We start from the raw sequence: 21,177 nt of genomic DNA on the forward strand, positions 1-21,177 counted from the left end.
ACAAGAACTCTGGATGTTGAAGAATATGATATGTACTTGGTGAACACACTAATATCTAGAGAGGGCAAATGGCAAGTGTCAAGGGATGAGGCAGGAAGAGAAAAAAAAAATCTTTTCAATAAAACAGTCTATACTTAAGAACTGCCTCCTCTACTTTTGATATAGACCTGTCCTGTTTGTATGGTTCTCTTTTTTCTGTATTTCAAGTACTGGGGGAAAAAAGTAAATAGATAACTTCTGTTGTGGCTTTTTAAAATTTGCTTAATAACTACATTTGTTTTTAAATAGACTGTTTATAAGTGCCATTTAACTTAACTTAGATAGGGAAATTTGTGTCTATAGATAGTAAAATTTCCATGCTTGGAAATAGCAACCACAGTTCATTCAATTGTTGTCAGTAGCTATTGTGTGCAGTCAGGATGTCCTGGGGAAGGAGTGTGCTTGTGCTTGGTTGGTGTCCACATTCCAGAAACAGATTTGAAGAAAGTGGCCTCTCAGCTGCCTTGAAGATTTTTTTATTTTTTTTGGTGGTAAAGCAGTCTTTTGAATATTATTTCCCGCTATGACTGTCTTTACCCTTGGGATTATTGTTAGGATTTTACTTTTGTGTTTGATGAAATTTAAAAGATTACTTTGTTGGGAAACTTATTCTGGTTCAATAGGATTCCATGAAAGTAGAGACTAGAAAACTTTAAAAATTATGTTGTATTTGGTGTAAGTTTGTTTTTAAATACCCTCCTCCCCCCCACACACACACTCTTATTCTTGAGGTCATCTAAAAATATATTTGATACCTCAAATGAAAAATATTCAATGTCCTAAAAAAATTGAGGTCAAATCAGAGACTATTTAATTCTTTCTTTTTGATGATGGTTTAGTTTTCCAACCCTGGACAGGCATGGGGGAGGTAGAAACCATTTTTGAATGTCTATTTTGTGTCAGTCTAAGCGTTTTTCATAAGCTTTCTACTTTAATATTTTCAAAAATCTGTAAGGCACATTTTTATTTCTATTTTAAAAAGAAGAACATAAAGGAAAACTATTGTATCAGAAAGTGTCAGGAATGTGGAGAATGTCTTGCCATAACCCCCTGATTACATTTAGAAAACAACTATGACTTGCCTTGCTTTGGAGATATTAACTGTCCAATGCATTTTGCAAATATACCAAACTGTTAAAAAATTACGTATAAATGCAGAACAACTTTAGAATAAGAGAGGTATAATCTTGTTTGTGTTACTGCAGGTTTGAATGCATGAAATCCCTCCACTTCTAAGTATAAGTGAAAAATTGGAATCTGGCTCCTCTTATTTTATATTTTAAGTGTGAAATTTACCTCTTATTAACTTTAAAAGAAAAATCCTTAGCTTTTCCTCCTTCATTCTAGTAGTGATTTGTATTTCCTGTGTCTCCTGTTTCCAAGCAGGAAGTTCAGTCTGACGAAATATTTGGAATATGATAAGAGAGATAGATACAGCTTATTTTTGAAGTAGATAAAGACATCTTCACATGCAGTAATTGATTATGTACTTATGTATTTTTATTTTCATTAGTATTTACAAATATTTTGGTCTTATTTGTAATGTAAATTAAATCTCATTTGTAATATAAATTCTTCATGATCTGTGCTTGGCCTATATTTAAAATTTGGCAAATGAAAAAGAAAAATAAGCTTTACTAACATATCCAAAATTATAGAAGCCTCATGTTTTTTTTTTGTTTTGAAAAGTTAATTTTTAATAGGCAATTTATTTACACCAGGAGGGGACTTTTTTCTGCCAAGGGCCATTTGGATATTTATAACATCACTAGAGCCCGGTGCACAAAATTCGTGCATGGGGGGGGGGGTGTCCCTCAGCCCAGCCTGCACCCTCTCCAATCTGGGACATCCCTCTCACAATCCAGGACTGCTGGCTCCCAACCGCTTGCCTGCCTGCCTGCCTGCCTGATGCCCCTAACCTCTTTTGCATGCCAGCCTGATCACCCCCTAACCACTCCCCTGCCAGCCTGATCGACGCCTAACTGCTCCCCTGCCGGCCTGATTGTGCCTAACTGCCCTCCCCTGCAGCCCTTGTCGCCCCCAACTGCCCTCCCCTGCTGGCCCAGTCACCCCTAACTGCCCTCCCCTGCCGGCCTGGTCCCCCCCAACTTCCGTCCCCTGCAGGCCTGGTTGCCCCCAACTGCCCTCCCCTGCTGGCCTTGTCCCCCCCCCAACTGTCCTCCCCTGCAGGCCTGGTTGCCCCCAACTGCCCTCCCCTGCTGGCCTTGTCCCCCCCCAACTGTCCTCCCCTGCAGGCCTGGTTGCCCCCAACTGTCCTCCTCTGCCAACTTGGTCATCCCTAACTGCCCTCCCCTGCTGACCTGATCACCCACAACTGCCCTCCCCTGCCAGCCATCTTGTGGTGGCCATCTTGTGTCCACATGGGGACAGCCATCTTTTACTACACGTGGGCGGCCATCTTGTGTGTTGGAGTGATGGTCAATTTGCATATTACCTCTTTATTATATAGGATTCCCAGGTCATACAAAATTATCATCTTAAAAATTAGCCTGTAATATTTGGTAAAACATTTAATTCAGCCCTAATGCCTTGGCAAGGCCACATCAAATGATTTTTCAGGCCTTATACAGCCCTCAGGCCGGATGTTCCTCACCTCTGATTTACACAGTTGATAATGGAGATAGTGTAAAAGAATATGTAGTGGTGAAGTTTTCTCCCTCAAATACTTAGCCACCCATTGCTTTCCCTAGATAAGCAACAGCTGTTACTTGTTTTTTGTGTATCTTATTATGCATATGTAAGCAAATAAAATACGTTCTCTTTTTTATCCTCCTTTTTGCACAAATCATAGCATTCTCCTCCTTGCTTATTGTTCTAAGTTATCTGTACATAAAGGGTCTCTTTACTCTTTTGTTGTTATTTGTTTTATTTTTTCCAAAGCTGCATGGTAATCCATTATATTGATGTACTGTAATTTATTTCACCAGTTTATTACTAATAGATGTTTGGATTGTTTTCCATTTTTTTTCTGTTACAAACAATGCTTCAGTGTTAATTCTTAGATAGGTAGTTACTGGATCAGAGAATGTGTGTGCATTTATATTTTGGATATTGCCAAAGTGCCCTCCATAGAGATTTCCCCTTCTGATAGCAGTGCTGACAAGGCTGATTTTCTGCACCTTTGCCAACAGAGTTGGTTATAAAGCTTTCTTATTCAATCTTTGTATATCTAGTTACAGTAAAAATTGGTATATCGGTGTAGATTTGATTTGTATTTTGAGTTCAGGTAAGTATCTTTTTATATGTTTCAGAGCCATTTGTACATCTTTTATGTCAATTGACCCTTTACCCATTTTTTCCTGATGGTTGGTCTTTTTTTTAATATTGACTTGTACAAAGTCTGTGTAAGTGGAATTAGTCCTAATCTTTGATATAAGTTGAAGATTTTCTTTAGTTTTTTACCTTTTCATTTGCATGTGTTTTTTTTAATTTTTTTAAATTTTTACACTTAAATTTATCAATCCCTTGTATAGTTTTTTGGTTTTAGGAATTAGGAAGGACTTCTCTGCTCTGAAATAATAATAGCATTCTCCAGTGTTTCTTCTTCTAAAGTTTTTATGGTGTCATTTATTAAATAAGTCTTTGATATGTTCTAGAGCAGTGATCGGCAAACTTATTAGTCAACAGAGCCAAATATCAACAGTATAACGATTGAAATTTCTTTTGAGAGCCAAATTTTTTAAACTTAAACTTCTTCTAATGCCACTTCTTCAAAATAGACTTGCCCAGGCCGTGGTATTTTGTGGAAGAGCCACAACTCAAGGGGCCAAAGAGCTGCATGTGGCTCGCGAGCCGCAGTTTGCCGACCACGGTTCTAGAGTATCTCCATGTCTAGCTAATTTATCAAATAATATATCTTTTCCCACTGATTTGTTATGTCATATTAATATAAATACACTGAATTGTCACACATATTTCTATCTATTTCTGGTCCTTTTTGTGTCCCATTGATTTGTTAAGTCATGTGCCAATACTACACTGTCTCTATTGTAGTTTTATAGTATGTTTTATTATCTGATAAGGGTAGCTCCTCTTTCCATTTATTTTTCTGTGAAGATATTTTAATTGCCTTGTCGAGTTCCAAAAAATATCTTGGTATTTTGAGAGTGATTTGTGTGAAATTTATAAATTAAATTAAAGAGAATTTATGTACTTAGCATTTCTGCCTGAGAATATAGTATGCATTTCATTTCAAGTTTTCTTTTGTTTTAGAAACAACTTAAAAGTTTTCATTTTGTAAATTTTGTAGCTTTTCCCCCCTCAAGCATTTTCCCCGTATATAAATGGTGAAAATTTTCTTCCATTATATCTTTTAATTCAGTAATTTTCAAACTTCAAACCTATTTTATGACATCAAGTTAGTGGACTGTGACCAGCATTTTTAAAGTATGAAAGAGAATAGGATAGGAAAATCAGAATGCAACACTCATTGAATAAGACTTAACGATGTTTAAAAAATGTTATATAACAGATAACTTATGTGAATACTAGTGGCCTGGTGCACGAAATTTGTGCACGGGGCGGGGGGTCCCTCAGCCCAGCCTGCACCCTCTTTAATCAGGAACCCCTTGGAGGATGTCCGACTGGATTAGGGATTAGGGATCGGGTCTAAACCGGCAGTCGGACATCCCTCTTGCAATCTGGGACTGCTGGCTCCTAACCGCTCACCTGCATGCCTGCCTGCCTGATCACCCTTAACTGCCTCTGCCTGCCTGTCTGATTGCCCCTAACCCCTCTGCCTGCCTTTCTGATCTCTCCTAACCTCTCTGCCTGCCTGCCTGCCTGATCGCCTCTAACTGTCCTCCCCTGCCAGCCTGATCTCACCCCCAACTGCCCTCCCCTGCCGGCCTGATCTCACCCCCAACTGGCCTTCCCTGCAGGCCTGATCTCGCCCTCAACTGCCCTCCCCTGCCGGCCTGATCTTGCCCCCAATGGCCCTCCCCTGCCAGCCTGATCTCACCCCCAACTGCCCTCTCTGCCTCGGCCCCCACCACCATGGCTTTGTCCAGAAGGAAGTCAAACGTCCAGAAGATGGCTGGTCGACCTGGTCTAATTAGCATATTACCCTTTTATTAGTATAGAAAGATTATATAGGATAGGATTGCTTAAATGGGGTGGGGGAGCCTTTTTCAGCAGGAGGAGATGCTCTTGGCAGAAAAAATACATAATCCCTATATCTGGACTGATAGCTAACCATATGCACTATACTACCAAACTGGTCATTAAAAAATTGAACCGCTTTCTTACACCTTACACCAAACAGCTGTTGCCTTTAAAACCCCTCCTCAGCCCCCACCTTACATTCTGTCTTCGAAGTTTACCCAGATTAGGTTCTGATTGGTTGGTTTCTATGCCAGTCAGCATCAAAAGCTCCGCCTCCTAGGCAGCCATTGGCTCCTTGCAGTTCACCCAGATTTGGTTCTGATTGGTTGGTTTCTATGCCAGTCAGTGTCAAAAGCTCTGCCTCCAGGCAGCCATTGGCTCCTCACAGTTCACCCAGATTTGGTTCTGATTGGTCGGTTTCTATGCCAGTCAGCATCTCCAAGCTTATCTCCGGGCCTGATCAGAGAGGCGGAGCTGATCAGCAGCCCCTGAAGAGGCCCAGAGAGAAAAAGAGGCACGGCTGCTGGCCAGGCCCGGAGAAAAAGAGCGAGGCAAGGGCTCATCAACAGCTGCCATGGAGGCTACGGATCAGACCCTGCTTCTCTCTCCAGGCCTCTTCTGGGCCTGATCGGCAGCCCCCTCAGCAGTCAGTGCTGGGTCGAAGCGCCCGCAGCAGTGGCAGTCAGTGCTGGGCCGCCACGGCAACCCAGCACTGACTGCAGGACTGACTTCTGGTTGGTCGAGCCTTCAGTCATTACGGACCCTGGTTTTTACATTTTAGGATGATGTACTCGGTCATGATGTAAAATGTTTTCCTTACTGAAGGTGGTGGTAAAAAAAAAGTTTGAAAGTTGCTATTCTAACAGGTGTAAGTATGAAAACTATTTATGTGATTTCTTAAAGATATACTCTGTGTGTCTTAGTGCTTATTGTTGAGACTTAGTAGGCAACCCATTGGAGAAAATTATTTGAACCTGGACGAAACTTCTGATGAGATTTTGAAAAAGGACTAATAGTGGGGTGAGAATAGAGACAGAGACACCAATGAACAGGCTGTTTAATAATCCAGACTAGGGATACATTGTGGCCGTTTCAACTAAATCAGTAGTAATGGGAATGGAAAGGAGAAGAAACTTATTTTAGAGGCATTTTGAAAAATAAACTAATGAACTAAGGAATGTATGGAAAATAGTAGGTTTGAGGGACAGAATAGAAAGGAAGATAAAGTGTCTAGTTCATGTTGAGATTGTAATGCTGGTGGGTAAAAACTGGGAAGTAGGGGAAGGAATATATAAAACAGACTGTTAGAAAGGTAGATCTGGAGCATAGAGGTTAAAACTAGACAGGTAGTTTAAGAATTCATTCCCTTAAAGGTATGAGAGTGAATGGTGAAAAAGGCAGGCTGAATGGGAACAACTGTATGAAGTACAAATTGTCTTTAGATGTAGAACATGAGGATACTTATGTTTACTAATTACCAAGCACTGTACTCTATCTAGGTGCTTTACACTTTCTCTGTTGTTCCTTTCAATAATATGCCATTGTGCATACCAAGAATTGAAGTTGGGTAATGTAGGTGACATAGGAAGTAGTAGAGGTCAAATTTGAACTCAGGTCTGAAACTCTAAAGCCTTCTTCTAATTACTATACCACATTGTTTAAGAGAGCAGAATACTTCAAGATGGAAGGAAGTGTTTAAAATTTGTAGTAATAATAGCTTACATTATTGAGGGTGTTCTTACTGTATGCCAGAAACGGTTGAGGTCAGTACTATTGTTATATCAGCTCCTGTTTTGCAGCTAATGAAGCTGAAACATAGAGAAGTTTGTCCAAGTTTGTATACGTATTAAGTGATAGAGTTGTTGAGCATTGTATAATGGTTAAGTAGGATAGAATTTTAGAATAAAAAAGGCCTCCAAGTTTGACTACTAGGAGGTTATTGTTGACAGTGTTATTCAGTGATATTGAGTGAAAATATTAACTAACATTTATTGAGCATTTTCTGTGTAACAGGCTCTGTTCTTAAGTTCATTCAGTCTTCACAACAGTTCTCAAAATACATATTATTTGTTTTATAAATGAGGAAACTGAGGCACAGAGCAGTTAAGTTACTTAACCAAGTAAGAGACAGAGTTAGAATTTAACCCAGGTGGACTGGCTTCAGAGCCCTATGTACCTAGGCAGCAAACTACCACCAGTGGGCTAAATCTGGCCTGCTGCCTGTTTTATTGAATAGTTTTATTGGAACACAGCCACTCTTATTTGTTTGTGTATCATTGTATCTTGTTTGTTTAAGTTTGACTCCTTTAGGCAGAGTTGAATAGTTGCAACAGACCGTATGGTCTGAAAAGTCTAAACTATTTATTGTCTAGCTCCTTACAGAAAAAGTTTTCTTACCCTTGATAATCATTAAACTGGATGAAAAGCCAAATCCTGAAGAATGCAGTCATGACCTATTTATAGAGGTTTGGCAGTAAAGAAATGTTATGTTACATTGGGTGGTAGCTTTAAGAAGAAATACGGTAAAATGATTTTTTTTTTCACATAGAGAAGATTTGTGTATGTCAGTAGCATTTGAAAAAACATGTCAAGTTGAAGCCACAAGAGAAAGGAGAGGAGAGCGATGGTGATAGAGGGTTTTGGAGAATGCAGGAGAGAGTGGAAAGTTTATTATTGGAAAAGAGCCAAAGACTTTTCTTTGGAACACTGAAGAGGAGCAAAAAAGAGAAAGGATATTAGAAATATAGGGCTGTTTTGAAGTGGAGGCAAGGACAGTAATAGGAATTTTCATTAGATGGCTGTGACCTCATTTGGGTGGGGATGAAGATAGGGAGGAAAATGGTTCAAATAATTGCCTTTTCACCACTAAAAATTGTTTTTTTAATCCCCCAATCACGAGTAGTGCTATGAAAAAGTATACGTACAGTAAAGAAAAATTATAGAATTTTGGATAGTATTATAAAGTATTTTTTTTCTTTAAAGTCTAACAGGTTAAAGTTTGGAAATATGAGTAAGCTTTACATTTTTGCTCCTATTACCTTATAAATTACCATTTAAAGTCTATTTTCCAATGAGATTTTAGAAACAACTTTATTGAGGTATAGTTGGCATACAGTAAACTGCACGTATTTAAAGGGTAGAGTTAGATCAGTTTTGACATGCATATTCTTTTGAACCATCACAGTCCAGATAATGCATGTTTCTTTGTAATCCCTCCCCTCTGTGCCTCCCTGACCTTCCTCTTCACCAATTTGATAAGTTGTGTTTTATTTTCATTTGTGCAAAAATACTTTCTAATTTCCTCTTTTCTTCTTTGATTCATGAGTTATTTAGAAGTGTGTTATCTAGTTTTCTAATATTTGGGGATTTTCCCAGAAATCTTTCTGTTATCTCTAATTTAATCCCATCTAGTCACAGAACATATTTTGCCTGATTTGAATCCTTTAAAACCCATTGAGATGTGTTTTATGGCCAATAATCCTCTCTAATAAAATGGTAATATGCAAATTAACCATCACTCCACTACATAAGCCACACCCACCAGCCAAGCCACGCCCACCAGCCAATCAGGGCGAGTATGCAAATTAACCCCAATCCAAGATGGCTACAGCCAGAGAGCAAGGTTTCCCAGGTAACAGAGCAAGCCAAGCTTTCCATAGCTGTTGCAGGCCTAAGCCTCCACTCAAGCTACAAAGTTTCAATTATAGAAGGTAAACAAATTCAAACAAATGGCAGAATGGAGCTTGAGAGAGCAGGCCAGGGTTGCCGGTGGCAACAGGGGAAGCAAAGCTTTCCGCACACCCTGGCCGGGCTCACCCGCTTAAGGCTACAAAGTTTCAATTGTAGAAGGTGAATTAACTGCCACAGAAATGGCTGCCGCCCCAGAAATGGCTGCCGCCCCAGGCTACAAAGTTTCAATTGTAGAAGGAAAATAAATTCCAGATACCAGGACCTCCCCTTGGGTTGCCAGGGGGTGTGGCCGGCCTGCAAACCACCACAGGCCCCTCGCTCAGGCCGCCCCACACCCCAAGGGAAACCCCACCCTTATTTGTGACACCCTTCAGGGCAAACCAGCTGGCCCCCACCCCTGTACCAGGCCTCTATCCTATCTAATAAAAAGGTAATATACAGATTGATCGTCACTGCAACACACAATATAGCTGCCCCCATGTGGTCAAAGATCCTGCCCCCATGTGGACACAAGATGGCCACCACAAGATGGCCAGCAGGAGAGGGCAGTTGGGAGGCACCCGGCCTGCAAGGGAGGGCAGTTGTGAGGGACCAGGCCTGCAAGGGAGGGCAGTTGAGAGGGACCAGGCTTGCAAGGGAGGGCAGTTGGAGGTGATCAACCCTGCAGGAGAGGGCAGTTAGGGGTGACCAGGCTGGCAGAGGAGGGAAGTTGGGGGCAAACAGGCTGGCAGGGGAGCAGTTAAGCATCAACCAGGCTGGCAGCGGAGTGGTTAGGGGGTGATCAGGCTGGCAGGCAGAAGCGGTTAGGGGCAATCAGGAAGGCAGGCAGGCAAGCAGTTGGGAGCCAGCAGTCCTGGATTGTGAGAGGGATGTCCGACTGCCCCTTTAGGCCCGATCCTGGTGGGATCAGGCCTAAACGGGCAGTCGGACATCCCTCCAGGAGTCCCAGATTGGAGAGGGTACAGGCTGGGCTGAGGGACAACCCCCCGCCGTGCACGAATTTCGTGCACCGGGCTTCTAGTATGTAAATATTCACCTTGAACTTGAAAAGAATGTATTTTGTTGTTATTGGGTGGAGTGTTCTATAATTATCCATCTGGTCAAGGTGGCAGATAGTATTGTTGAAGTCTTCCATATTCATACTGATTTTCCATCTATGTTTTCTGTCAGTTATTGAGAGGTTTATTGAAATCTCTGGCATTCCTGTGAATTTGTCTATTTCTCATTATAGTTCTATTAGTTTTTGCTTCAGGCATTTTAAAATTTTTATTAGGTACATGAATGTATAGGATTATGTCCTTTTGATAAATTGACTTCTTCATCATTATTAAATGACCTTCTTTATCCCTGGTAGTTTCCTTTGCTCAGAAATCTACTTTGTGTGATATTAGGCAGTAAGCTGGGCAATTGTAGAGCTCACCACATTTGTTTCTTGTCGTTCAGTACTTTGTTGCCTGATAGCAAGTGTCTTGAAAACTGTTGTCTCATGTATTTTGTTACAGGTTTCTTTTAGTTCTTTCAGGCAGAAGTATAAGCCTATTTTTCCATCTTAGCCAGAACAGAAGTCCAAAAGTATTTTTAAAATTAATTATGGTGGTTCTTAGGTTTTTCTTTTTGTTTGTATTGGGGATACTTAGAAGACTCTGATGAAAGATAGGGACCTTAGCCCCTCATATCGACAAAGGCTTATACATGTAAAATCTTGGTTGTAATTTCATGAGGTTTGCAGGCTTAGGGTTTATTTCATTCCTGCTCAGAGATCCTTGCTTTCCAGCAAGTATTTTCAACCCTAATTATATGAGAGAATCACCTGGGGAACTTTAATAACTATCTATGCTTCACCCTGACCTATGAAATCTGAACCTTTAGTAGTGGGACCCAGACTTTGGTTTTAAAACTCCCTAGGTAATTCTAATGTGCAGCCAAACTTAAGAACAACTCTGTTTTAAGGCAAAGAAGTGACTTCCTCTCCACTTGGTTTCTCTACCTTCCCTTTGGTGGCAAGTATCCTAGGGAAGGTAGGGTATAGGAAGCCAGTTGCTTCTTAAACTCAACCTGACTAGAGTGGGTTACTTTTAAAAAATTGCTAATCCCACTTTCAGATTTTGTTCTGGTAAATTGTATCTAGATTTTTATCAAAAGTGCACACAGAAATTATAATAAGAAAACTTTTTCAGTTGTTTCACAATTTGCTTTAGCAAAATTAAAAATGTTAGAATATCCCTCTGATAAACAGAAGACAGCTATATATCAACTAACATGGACCTCAGCAGCCAAAGGCCTGTAAGAAATAAGGCTATAAATAAGTAGGAATTTAAATTTTCTAAAACTTTGGGTATTTTTTATGTGCTTGCTTTGTATTTAGGTTTTATGCTATGTCAAATGTATATATGACTTCAGTTATTGGTAATTCATAGTGAAAAATGTACTTCATGTTGACTTAAGTAAGCCACAGTATGTGTTCAGCTGTTTTTAAAAAATTCCATAAAGCAATAAGCAAGAGAAAATAGCACAGAGCACTCTTAATGAAAGAATTCTGGTGTGACATGGACTCTGGGACTCCAAGACTGATTGATTTCATATTGAGTCACTTAGATGTGTCAAATTATATAATACATGGAGTAGTCAGTTTGGAATGCCAGTTACTTTTGTGTAAGCTAATTTTTTGGTATGATTTTTTTTAAATGAAGAACTTGAACATTGTGTCCTTTTTGTGTATTAAGCTGTTCATTTTCTGAATTTTTGTGATGATTCTATAAGTAATGGTAGAATTGTAAGGGTTTAAGTGATTTTATATAAATCTGGTTTAAAATATTTTCTTTGTCATTGATTTTAACCAACTTTTACCTATAGCTGTGAACTTCACAGACGTTAATGAAGAAAACAAAAACGACCTCTTCAGAGAAGTGTTTTCTTCCATTGAAACCTTGGCCCTTACCTTTGGGAATATGTAAGTAAGAGGACTCTCATTTAACGAATTTTGGGCCTATGTATCTTAGTGAGTGTTATGTCACATAATTCAGTAAATACATATTAAGTAAAGTGTTAACCAGTATAAAATACGATCACATTGGAAAAGCTATATACTGTGTTGTTTTATTACTATATTTGAAGGTGTCTTTAGAGCTATTTAGGAGCAGCATTGATTTGCAAGTGACTGTGTGGTTTATGTGAATAGAGTCTTAGGAATTTATTTCTAAGGATCTTACTTAAAAAAATTTATTCTGGATGACATGTTGAATGTAAATCCTGTGACATAGCAATGTAATGACTTGTTTTTTTCTTTTTTTTAACCTCCCTCAATAGTCTGACAAACTTCCTTATGGGAGATGTAGGCAATGATTCATTATTTCGACTGCCTGTTTCTCGGGAAAGTAAGGTAGGGCAAATTTGTGTGAAAGCAAAGACTTTAATATTTTTAACTTAATATTTCAATAATTTTCTAATCTTAATCTCAGCATACTCTTTTATAGTATTTTTATCTTAGCAAGAAAAACATATCAATTTATATTAAATATTATAATTTACTAGAGGCCCGGTGCATGAAAATTCATGCACTGGAGGGGGGGGGTCCCTCAGCCCAGCCTGCCTCCTCTCACAGTCTGGGAGCCCTCAGGGTCGGGAGGCGACCTGGCGACCAGGGGAAGGTGATGCTCCATCACACCTCTGCTGCTGCCACTGCCAGCAGTGCAAGCCTTGGGTTGCCTGCGCCTCGAGCCAGCCCTGGGCAGCTGGGCAGCTGACATCTGAGGCTTGCTTGCGCCTCAGGCCGGCCCTGGGCGGCTGGGGGGCTGAGGGGACTGGGGGACTCCGGAGGCAGGTGCGTGGAGTGGCCGGGCCCACCTAGGGGTGGGCCTGACCTTGCCGCATGCCTGCTGCCCCAGTGGGGCTGAGGGGACTGGGTGCTGCCATCTGTGGCTGTGGGTGCTGCCATCTTTTGAGGGCGGGGCAGTCAATTAGCATATTCCCTCCTTATTGGCTGTGGGCGCTGCCATCTTTGCGACGGCATGAGGGTCAGTTAGCATATTCCCTTTTTATTAGATAGGATGGTCGTTTCTGGAACAAAAATGTAATTGTACTTTTTAAGTAGAACTATCATTTAAAAGAACACAGCTGATCATTTTAGTGTCTTAATATCATATGGTCCAAATTTTTAATAATTCTTAACCATTTTTCTCTATTGACATTGTCTTAGATCTTAAAGACTGTTGGAAACCTAAAAAAATAATGCAAGAAGTAAAGAAGTGTTCATATTTTCACAAATCCTACAGTTTGTTACCATGAAACACTTATTAACAGACCTAAGTCTCTCTAAGAGCATCCCTATAAGTATGTCAGAGGATTGGGTTCTGATTTCCAATTGGAAGAAAAATTGCTGTGAAATAATAGAACATAGAGGAATCTATGTAGAATATTTCTTTAAAGGTTTATAGTTGTAGTATTTTTATTTAAATACATGTTTTTCACCAAATGCAAGAAATTTAAACAAACTGTATTAGGAACATATGTTGATCATTTGCTGTTAAGGATGATCATATCCAAAAAGGATTTCAACAAATATTTGGAAATGTGTCAAGTACTTTTAGTATAATCAAGATAATATAAAAGTTCCAGGTCTTTCTTAAAATGATACACAAAATATAAATGACTACATGAGGCATTTGTTATGCGCTACAATATTGAGAAAAGAAACTTTACTATTTCTAAAGTCATTCATTGATTAAGGAGGATAGTGTATAAAGCATATCAGAATGGTGAAGAATTTTAAGAGCTTTGAATATTTTGCTATCATTCGTGATCTTTTTTTCATTGTTATCTTTTCAAACGTTCTGCTAGTTCAGATGATGTAATAAAAATTGTATCTGTGTGACAAGGCTTTGAACATTGTAACTTTTTGGTGTGAATTCTGTTTCCTGTTCTGTGACTCTGTTATGCATACAAATTATACTAATTCTTAATAGGAAAATACTTTTTGCTTTCTTTTTTCCTTTTGCTCATTGTTTTCCTTTTTGCAGTTTTTAATTTCTAGAGATTGAAATAAAATCTATGATGATATAATACTAAAAATTAAAAAATTACTTTGAAGAGTTTGAAAAATATATGTAAAAATAATAGCTTCCATTTATTTAATAGTGCTTATTATGTATTATGTACTGTGTGAAGCCTGTATCATCTCAGTCTTTAAAATAGCCTTATGAAAGTAGTGTTCTTATCCCCATTTTACAGACGGGCAAACTAAAATTAAGTGAGCTTAAATTAAATATGTAGCCCCGTGTCATACAGCTAATAAGTGATAGAGATGGATTTCAATCTCAAGTCTATTTGGTCTCTTTTGCATTGAATCCTTGCATATTATATATTACCCAACTAAATCAAGTTTGTTTGTGATCTAACAATTTTGGTAGATACTGTTTTCCTGCACTGTCCAATAAGGTAGCCTCTTGCCACATATAGCTCTATTAATTTAAATTAATTAAAATAAATAAAATTAAAAATGCACTTCTCATTTACATTAGCCACTTTCAAAAACTCAAATAGCTACATGTAGCTAGTAGCTACCTTATTAGACAGTGCAGATATAGGACATTTCCATTATTATAGAAAGTTCTGCACTGTGCTTTCCAATAGAGAAAATGCTTGTCTATAATAATAAAGGCATAGTATGCTAATTAGACCAGACAGCCGATCGACCTTCTGGTCGTCATTCTGGACGAAGCCACGGGGCCGAGGCAGAGGAGGTTAGGGGCGATCAGGCAGGCAGGAGAGCAGTTTGGGGCGATCAGGCAGGTAGAGTGGTTAGGGGTGATCAGGCAGGCAGGCGAGCAGTTAGGGGCATCAGGCAGGCAGGCAGGCCAGTGGTTAAGAGCCAGTGGTCCCGGATTGCGAGAGGGTGCAGGCTGGGCTGAGGGACCCCCTATGCACAAATTTTGTGCACCGGGCCTCTAGTCATATAATAAAATGGTAAAAGGGCTGGAAGAGATAGGTCTTTGTCTTCTGTTTAGATAGCAATCTACTTAAGTTGCTTCTATAACTTTCTGACTAATATTTTTGAGATCTGCAGAATTTAATGTTTTGAATGGATTCATTAACATTAACTAATGCTGTTAGTAAACAATGACGTTATTTATTCTTGGACCTTGAGAACTGCTGTTGTAAAAAGCTATATAATTCTTATAAAATGTTCTGACATTTGAACAGAGTTCTCAGGCCCTTTGAGTTCTAAATACCGTATTTTCCAGCACATAAGACGACTGGGCGTGTAAGATTTTCCTGGGTTAAAAAGTCGTCTTATACTCCGGAAAATATGGTAATTTGTCCAGATTTATCCAGTAGTAAGTATAGAAGCTGGAATTTTAATCTACCGTATTTTCTGGCGTATAAGACGACTTTTTAACCCAGGAAAATCTTATATGCCCAGTCGTCTTATACGCCGGAAAATACGGTACTTGAAATTCTTTAGCAGGAATTATGTCAGAGTAACAAATTAGAGTGAAAAAATTCTGAAGCAAAAATCAGTTACTTTCTGCTCTAATTTTAAATTTGTTTTCTTCCATGTTGTAAGTCTTTTGAAAATGTTTCTGTGGAATCAGTGGACTCATCCAATGAAAAAGGTAATGCTTAAGGTACTTTAAACCTTTTTTGAACTCTTTGCAGTTAAATTCAATAAATGTTTTGAATTTTGATAAATGTTTTGGATCTCTTTCTGCTTAGTAACCTAATATATTTATCTCAACATAAACTGACATGTAAAGTTTTACATATTAAACTTAAGGAAAAAAACCTGCTGGAGTAGATACTATGATGATAGATACTGATCAAGAATTATTGGGCTGGCCCTAGCTGGTTTGGCTCAGTGGATAGAGCATCAGCCTGTGGACTGAAGGGTCCTGGGTTCGATTCTAGTCAAGGACACATCCCTGGGTTGCAGGCTCGACCCCCAGTAGGGGTTGTGCAGGAGGCAGCCAATCAATGATTCTCTCTCATCATTGATATTTCTACCTCTTTCCCCTCTCCCTTCCTCTCTGAAATCAATAAAAATATATTTTAAAAAAAGAATAATTGGACTGGTAACTTGATGTGTAATAGAAATACACATTAAGATCAAGAGTAAATTTTAATTTAAGTTTAAACTGTGACTTTACTATTACTTGTATTTTTTAAACCTGTTTTCATTGAAGAGCATCTTAGAATTTGAATGTTTCTTTGTTTAGAATTACATGCTCATATTTAATATGTGCTTATCTTAATATTTTTATTTTCAGTAAATTTTTCTCCTGCAGAACTAGACAGCATGCTGTTAAAGAACACTGACTCTGTAGAACTGGCTTTGTCATATGCTAAAACATGGTCAAAATATACCAAGAACATAGTGTCATGGGTTGAAAAAAAGCTTAACTTGGGTAAGTGGGCCTTTGGGGCATCTGATTAAATTTGGGGTGTAAGAACTAAATTGTTTGCAATTCATTTGCTACGGACTATGAGTAATATGATTCCAAATTAGTAGCTATCTCATTATAGTGAATAAAATCATTGTCAATTTTCTCTTCTTGAAATAAAGACTCTTCCTACAATAAATGTACTTACCAAACATTACTGTAGAGCAGCCACTACATCTCGGGACACAAAAGACAAATAGTATACTGTATTTGCCTTTAAGGAATTCATACTTTAGTGGGTAAAAGAAATGCAATCCTAGCTAATAAAACAGTAATATGCAAATTGACTGTCACTCCAACACACAAGATGGCTGCCCCCATGTGGTCAAAGATGGCTGCCCCATGTGGACACAAGATGGCCACCACAAGATAGCCAGCAGGGGAGGGCATTTGGGAGGAACCAGGCCTGCAAGGGACGGCAGTTGGGGGTGATCAAGCCTACAGGGGAGGGCAGTTGGGGGGGACCCAGGCCTTCAGGGGAGAGCAGTTGGGGGGGGACCAGGTCTGCAGGGGAGAGCAGTTGGGGGGGGGGGGTGACCAGGCCTGCAGGGGAGGGCAGTTAGGGATGACCAGGCTTTCAGGGGAGGGCAGTTAGGGGTGACCAGGCCTGCAGGGGAGGGCAGTTAGGGGCAATCAGGCTAGCAGGGGAGCAGTTAGGCATCAATCAGGCTGGCAGAAGAGTGGTTAGGGGGTGATCAGGCTGGCAGGCAGAAGCGGTTAGGGGCAATCAGGAAGGCAGGCAGGCGAGCAGTTGGGAGCCAGCAGTCCTGGATTGTGAGAGGGATGTCCCAGATCGGAGAGGGTGCAGGCCGGGCTGAGGGACACCCCTCCCCATGCACGAATTTCATGCACCGGGCCTCTAGTTATCAAGATAATATGGTAAAAGGAGATAAAACCAACAATAGATGTATGAACAGAAGGCAGTGGAAACATATAAGGAACATCTTAATAGCTAATATTTTCCCAGTGTTTATGGTTGACAAAATGCTTTTACATCCATTATTTCATTTAGTCCTTATCAAAACCCTGTGAAGTAGGCAGGACAAGAATTATTATTCTCATTTTACAGCTGAGACAATCAAGATAGGTGATTTGCTTAAAGTTAAGAGTGCAGATTTGCCTAAGATCACATAACAGTAACTGGAAGAATATAGAATTTACCCAAAACCTGTGAGAATGCCCTTCAGAATCACCTGATTAGTCTTATAAAAGGACAATATACAGGCCTACGTCCCATTCCCCAGAGAGTAAAGGTCTAAGCAAGTGAGTTTTGAAGGTTTCCCAGTTAATTTTGACAAACACTTTGGATGACAATCACAGCATCATATCATGATGTGAACTATTATTTGTGATCACTTTTTAATTGGGGAATCACAAAAATTTTGGAGTGTAGGAGGGGATAAATAATTTTTTTAAATCTTCTGATGCTTTCTTTGACCTTTTCAGAATTGGAGTCCTCTAGAAATATTGTTAAGTTGGCAGAGGCAACTAGAACTAACTTCGGACTACAGGTAAGTTTTCAGTGAACTACTAGGGTTCTATACCAAGAGATTATGGTAGCTCATAATCTCTTGGTATAGAAGAGATTATTCAGATGAGCTCCTGATAGTGCCTTGCAAAATCAGAAAATGTCATAGTTCGTATAGGAAAGAACTTAAATGGTAAATTTTTTGTTAACAGAATAATATCCTTTTAAATTGATTTGGATACTCATGAAAAAAAACACCTAGAAAGTTCACAATCTTATACGAATGTTATCTTATTAGTTACTAATTTTGCTAGTAACTAATTTGATTAGAAATTAGAAAATTTGATAATTTTATAATTATTATTAATTTTCTTCAATATTTTTCCCATAGTTATATTTACAACTAGATATTTTTCTTTAAAAATAAAGTCTAAACTTAAAATTTCTCTTTTTTAAGAAGAGTGGGGCGGGGGAGGGTCTGGAGCACCAGTGCAATTTCTGTTGGAAAATTTACTTTCCATTTTTAAATTCTAGGAGTTTATGCCACTGCAGTCTCTATTTACCAATGCTCTTCTTAATGATATAGAGAGCAGTCACCTTTTACAGCAAACAATTGCAGCTCTCCAAGCCAACAAATTTGTGCAGGTAAGAATTTATATGTACAATACACATATTTAAAAATAATAGCATACCTTTAGAAAACAGCGTTTTTTTTCTTTCTTTTTTAAAAATACCTTGACAGCCTCTACTTGGGAGGAAAAATGAAATGGAAAAACAAAGGAAAGAAATGAAAGAACTTTGGAAACAGGAACAAAATAAAATGGTTAGTATTTTAATGGAGTTTTATCTACCTATTTGTGAATATTTTAAATCATCTGTAGTAGCTCAGCTGGTGTGGCTCAGTGGTTGGGTGTCCACTCATGAACCAGGAGGTCACTATTCGATTCCTGGTCAAGATACATGCCCAAATTGTGGGCTTGATCTCCAGTAGGGGTGTGCAAAAGGCAGCCAATCGATGATTCTCATCATTGATGTTTCTATCTCTTCCTTTTAAATATGTATTTTTAAATTAATTAAAAACATTAAAAAAAATCATCTGCAGTATATAAGCAACACCCTGAGAAGGTGCATATCTTACTCTATAGTTTTTCTGAATTCTGTATTAACTATCTTGCTGAATATGCTAAAGAAATCTGTAACTTGGGGTTTCTTTCTTATTCTCTATTTAATACTCTTTTTTTTTTCTGTGTAGCTTGAAACAGAAACTGCTCTTAAAAAGGCAAAATTGTTATGCATACAACGTCAAGATGAGTATGAAAAAGCAAAATCTTCCATGTTTCGCGCAGAAGAGGAGCATCAGTGTGCAAGCGGTGGATTAGTGAAAAATCTCAATAAGCAGCTAGAAAAAAAGCGAAGGCTAGAAGAGGAGGCTCTTCAAAAAGTAATGGTTTTTGTTGTTGTTATTTGCAAGTTGAATTAGCAATAATCTGCTAAAGCTTTGGTTCTCAAACTTTGGCTTGCATCAGGATCACCTGGAAGACTTGTTAAAAAGACTGCTGGGCCTCACTCCCAGAGTTTCTGATTCAGTGGGTCTAGGGTTAACCTCAGACAACTTGCATTTGTAATAAATGCCCAGGTGATACTGCTACTGGTGGGGATCCACACTTTGAGAACCACTATGCTAAGAGACTTTTGTTTATCTTTTGAATTTTTGGGTTTGTTTGTGAAAGAAGTATCTTAGAGAAAGCAGAAGTTTAATATTTTTGACTTGGTTCTTTATGAATGTATATGTGTATTAATCTCAATACCTAATAACAAGGTTAGGCTGAAGCTTTGTCTTTATGAAATATAATTTAATAAATTCTGTAAGAAGATTATATAGACAATGGTAAATGTAAGTAGAAAAGGCTGTTAAGTAGAATTGGACATTTATTTTATAGGCAAACAATATACTAATTGTAAATCGTACTTGACTATTCATTGATATTAAGTTCCCTTGAATCACTGACCAAAACAAATTATTTATCTTTAAAAATATGCTATTTAAAACAAAATATCAGAATTTTATGCATAAAGGCTTTCAATTATTATTATTTAAATGTATCTTTGTTGTTGAAAGTATTACAGATGTCCCCTTTGTTTTGTTGTTATTTTTTTCCCATTGACCTCCTCTTCTCTGCACCCGCCCCTCCCAAGCCTTCGCCACACTATTGTCTGTTATTTAAACTGAGCTTTACTGCAGTAGTATTTGTTTTAAAATATAGATTCTGAGGGTTAGTGTTATTTTTTTCTGTGTTACTCCTGAAGGTAGAAGAAGCAAATGAACTCTATAAAGTTTGTATGACAAATGTTGAAGAAAGACGAAATGATCTAGAAAATACTAAGAGAGATATTTTGGCACAACTCCGGAAACTTGTTTTCCAGTGTGATCTTACCCTTAAAGCTGTAAGTAATTTCTTCAGTACTTTGAAGGCAGGAGGGAAAAAAGTTATCTGTAGAAAGGAGAGAGAGATGCTTGATGTGTCATGATTAAATTAAATCCAATGAATCTTAAGGGGATTTAATGTCTACAATTAATGGAACATTTAGAGTTTTAAAATTGGCTAAGTTTTTAATAATGGTTTGAGTTACATTTTTTATCTGGTTCCCCTTACCCTCACCTCATGAGTAGATGATTTGTTTAATTAAAACTGATGTCTGAGACTTTGAAATTGCCTTTATGCCACTGTCTATTTTAGCTTGGTTGACAAAATGGATTTGACCCCTGAAACTTTCTATCAGCACTGTGAGGTCTGTTTTTCAAAAATTGAGTAAACTGAATAATAAAATTGAGCCCAGTGATTTATTTGAAAACAAAATAATCCTGCCCTTAAGTGTTTTTGTTTGCCTCTTTAAACTTGTTTTTGTAAAAAAAAAAAAAGTTTAAACCCACCTTTTTTGGGGGATTGTACATTTTACAAATTTTCTCACATGCATAAATTTGTGTAACCACTCACCATGACAATTAGGATTCAGAGGAATTCCACTTCAGAAAATTTCCGCACACTGCCTCTTTATAGTCAAATTCTCCACTCACCCCTAACCCCAGGCAAGTATTGATGTGTCCTCCATCTTTCTAGTTTAGTCTTTTCTAGAGTTTCATATAAATGGAATCATTAGTATGTAACCTTTGGAGACTAGCTTCTTGTACTCAACATAATGTCTTTGAGATTCATCAATGTTATGCATGTATTAATAGTTCATTTCTTATTTCAAAGTAGTATTCCATTATATGAGATGTTTATCCATTCACCTATTGGATATTTTGTGTTGTTTCCAATTTGGAGTGATTATGAATAGAGCTACTATGAATATTTGTTTGCAGGTTTTTTGTGTTAATGTAAGTTTTCATATTTCTAGGGTAAATACCTAAGAGTGAGA

At 38.4% G+C, this 21,177-nt stretch overlaps 1 protein-coding gene across 8 annotated transcripts in view; it reads left to right on the forward strand.

Annotated features, from left to right (window-relative positions):
• The window catches only part of ARHGAP29 (Rho GTPase activating protein 29), an 83,239-nt gene that overhangs the window by 34,755 nt on the left and 27,307 nt on the right, over positions 1-21,177 (forward strand). For 6 of the 8 annotated variants that reach the window (XM_079777680.1, XM_079777676.1, XM_079777678.1 and 3 more), the window contains 9 exons: positions 11,707-11,803; positions 12,160-12,232; positions 15,416-15,464; positions 16,116-16,253; positions 17,736-17,800; positions 18,292-18,402; positions 18,500-18,580; positions 19,010-19,198; positions 20,065-20,202. In XM_079777680.1, coding sequence (XP_079633806.1) covers positions 11,707-11,803; positions 12,160-12,232; positions 15,416-15,464; positions 16,116-16,253; positions 17,736-17,800; positions 18,292-18,402; positions 18,500-18,580; positions 19,010-19,198; positions 20,065-20,202 — 941 coding nt within the window. Of the gene's footprint in view, positions 1-11,706; positions 11,804-12,159; positions 12,233-15,415; positions 15,465-16,115; positions 16,254-17,735; positions 17,801-18,291; positions 18,403-18,499; positions 18,581-19,009; positions 19,199-20,064; positions 20,203-21,177 lie in introns of those variants that run through there. The other 2 variants (XM_079777679.1, XM_079777682.1) reach the window with 2 other exon arrangements.

This window comes from Cnephaeus nilssonii (genome assembly GCF_951640355.1).
Source record: "Cnephaeus nilssonii genome assembly, chromosome: 7".
NCBI classification, from domain to species: domain Eukaryota; kingdom Metazoa; phylum Chordata; class Mammalia; order Chiroptera; family Vespertilionidae; genus Cnephaeus; species Cnephaeus nilssonii.